The sequence below is a fragment of the Entamoeba nuttalli genome, assembly GCF_000257125.1.
Source record: "Entamoeba nuttalli P19 unplaced genomic scaffold asmbl_4814, whole genome shotgun sequence".
NCBI classification, from domain to species: domain Eukaryota; phylum Evosea; order Mastigamoebida; family Endamoebidae; genus Entamoeba; species Entamoeba nuttalli.
In genome coordinates this window covers 1,125-3,329 of record NW_008577064.1, presented here as the reverse complement: position 1 = coordinate 3,329, position 2,205 = coordinate 1,125, and the positions used below count along the sequence as shown (strand labels likewise).

At 23.4% G+C, this 2,205-nt stretch overlaps 2 protein-coding genes across 2 annotated transcripts in view; both read right to left on the bottom strand.

Annotated features, from left to right (window-relative positions):
• Nucleotides 1-1,243: 1,243 nt before the first annotated feature.
• On the bottom strand, nucleotides 1,244-1,456 carry ENU1_113810 (protein translocase SEC61 complex gamma subunit, archaeal and eukaryotic protein; the record flags this gene model as incomplete). Its single annotated transcript, XM_008859636.1, has 1 exon — nucleotides 1,244-1,456. The coding sequence occupies one exon, from the start codon at nucleotides 1,454-1,456 to the stop codon at nucleotides 1,244-1,246; it is 213 nt and encodes a 70-aa protein (XP_008857858.1).
• A 175-nt stretch (nucleotides 1,457-1,631) lies between these two features.
• The window catches only part of ENU1_113800 (CAF1 family ribonuclease, putative), a gene marked incomplete at both ends in the record, with an annotated part of 920 nt that continues 346 nt past the window's right edge, over nucleotides 1,632-2,205 (bottom strand). The window contains one exon of the mRNA XM_008859635.1: nucleotides 1,632-2,197. Within this exon, the coding sequence (XP_008857857.1) occupies nucleotides 1,632-2,197 (566 nt within the window). The remainder of the gene's footprint in view (nucleotides 2,198-2,205) is intronic.

Here is a 2,205-nt window from a genome sequence, read left to right as displayed (position 1 = left end):
GGTATTTCAGACGTGCCACCTTCGATCTGACAAATTATTAAAACAATAAAAAAGGAAAAAACCTTTTTTTTAAATTTCTTCTTTCAAAATTCTCTTTTTTTAGTATTTTATTGATGGATAACTAGCTTTAATCATTAAAGAATGGAACTTGTATTATTATTTAATTGTTTTGATAATAATGAATATAAAACAAAAGTGTTGTACATTATTTACAATTGGATTTTATATCTTTATTGCATTAGTAATAATAGCATGTATTGTATTATATACATTTGTAATGATAAATGACCAATATGATGATGTATTAAAAATCAATGTTTGTATAGTAATTAAGGGGTTTATATTTTTGTTTACTTATAAAATAGATTTTAGGGGAGTCAGAAAAAACAAAGGTATGTGGTTATAGTAATATGGATGGATTTAAAACTTTTCAATTTACAATTGGTTTGTTATTATTTATTTACAACTAAGGAAATGAAAATTAATTAAATTTAGTAAATAATAATGACCATACATTTCAATGTGGATTTGAACCAGCAATTTCATACTTAGTATATTTAACATTATTTCTCTCTTTAGGAGTAGTTATTTCAATAGTTGTTGCAGGTCTAGTTTTTAGAAGGGCATCATATTCATTTGGGGTTTGTTTCATTATTTAAAGTAATGACACTTTAATAACAAAAAAAGAATTAATAAGTAGTTATTCATATTTGGAGGTATAACAGCAATTTTGTTTATTGCGATAATATGTTGGCAAATATATGAAGTAAAACGAGGGTATAATTATTGTACAAATAAAATTTCTTCGTCTTTTAAAAATAAAAATATTTCTATTAATTGTAAATATACTCCATTTATTATTCCAATGATATTAGAATCCGTATTAGTTCTTAGCTTTGTTTGTTTTTTTTTATTTATTTAAAAAACAGAAATACATTTTATAAATTAACTTTTTAGGTATTAAATCCTTTTATTGGTTGTCAATACATTCTTATAACAAAACCTTATGTTCCAAAAAAACGTCAAGGAACTCCAGAGTATGAAATGAAACCAAACCAAATTGAAGATGATGAAAAGAAATAATAGTTATGTACCAACTATTATTTTTAATTAACATGTTATTTCTTTTTTTAATTATTTCAAAATTATGTTCGATTAATTCAAAAATTATTAAAAACAAAAAAAAAAGAATAAACAAATTTTAAATGACTAGTTTTCTTCAATTATACTAAAGATTATTGTATTATTCTGATGACATTAAAAGACCAGTAATTGGTATATGGACTAATTTAATAAAATATCCACAAAATCCAAGAATAGCAAATCCAATTAAAACAACATAAATTGTTTTGTTATATTCTTTTTGATTTGGTTTATTACATTTGGTAATGAATCGTTTACTATCTAAAATAAATTCTTCAGTTGGTTCTAAAACGTATTGCTCAAGAGTATCCATTATTTATTTTTATTAATTTATAGTTCTTTTTATAGTTCATATTTGAAAAAAAAAATCATCATCATTTCTTTTTTCTCATTCAATCTAATCATTTCACTTTTCACTTTGAATAAATTCATATAAAAACTATTTTTGATAAACTAAAAAAATAATGGAATATATAACACAAATAAACTCATTCATCATTTAATCCAAATAAAATTCCATTAAATCTATCATCGTCAAAATCAGGATGTTTTTCTTTTAATTTAAAATAAAGACCACCAGTAATCAAACTATCTGAACCAGCTTGATGCATTGTACCAATTCTTTGAACTCCTAAACTAGAAGCAATTGCTTGTAAACTACCATGATAAGTTTGACTAATTTGATTAGTAACATGTTTGAGGTCAATAATATTAGGAAAGAAAATACATAGTTTTGTAAAGAAATCATCAATAGAAGAAGGTAATTTCTCACAAGTTAATAATCGTAATAAATAACCAAAGTCATATCCACTATGAAATGTTAACCAATGAGTATTTTCATTTAAAACTAATCCTGAAGTCATAATTGCTTCTCCAAAATCTTCTTCAGTAATTCCAGCATTTTTAAAATATGGAAAATTAATACCTGCTTTTTGTAATAATTGAATTGAATCAGCAGAACATTCATCTTTGTCAGGATCAAATTTAAAATTAAACTGCCATGTTCTAACACCTTCTGGATATTCACCATGTTTGTTTTGTAAAGTAATACCAACTTGAATT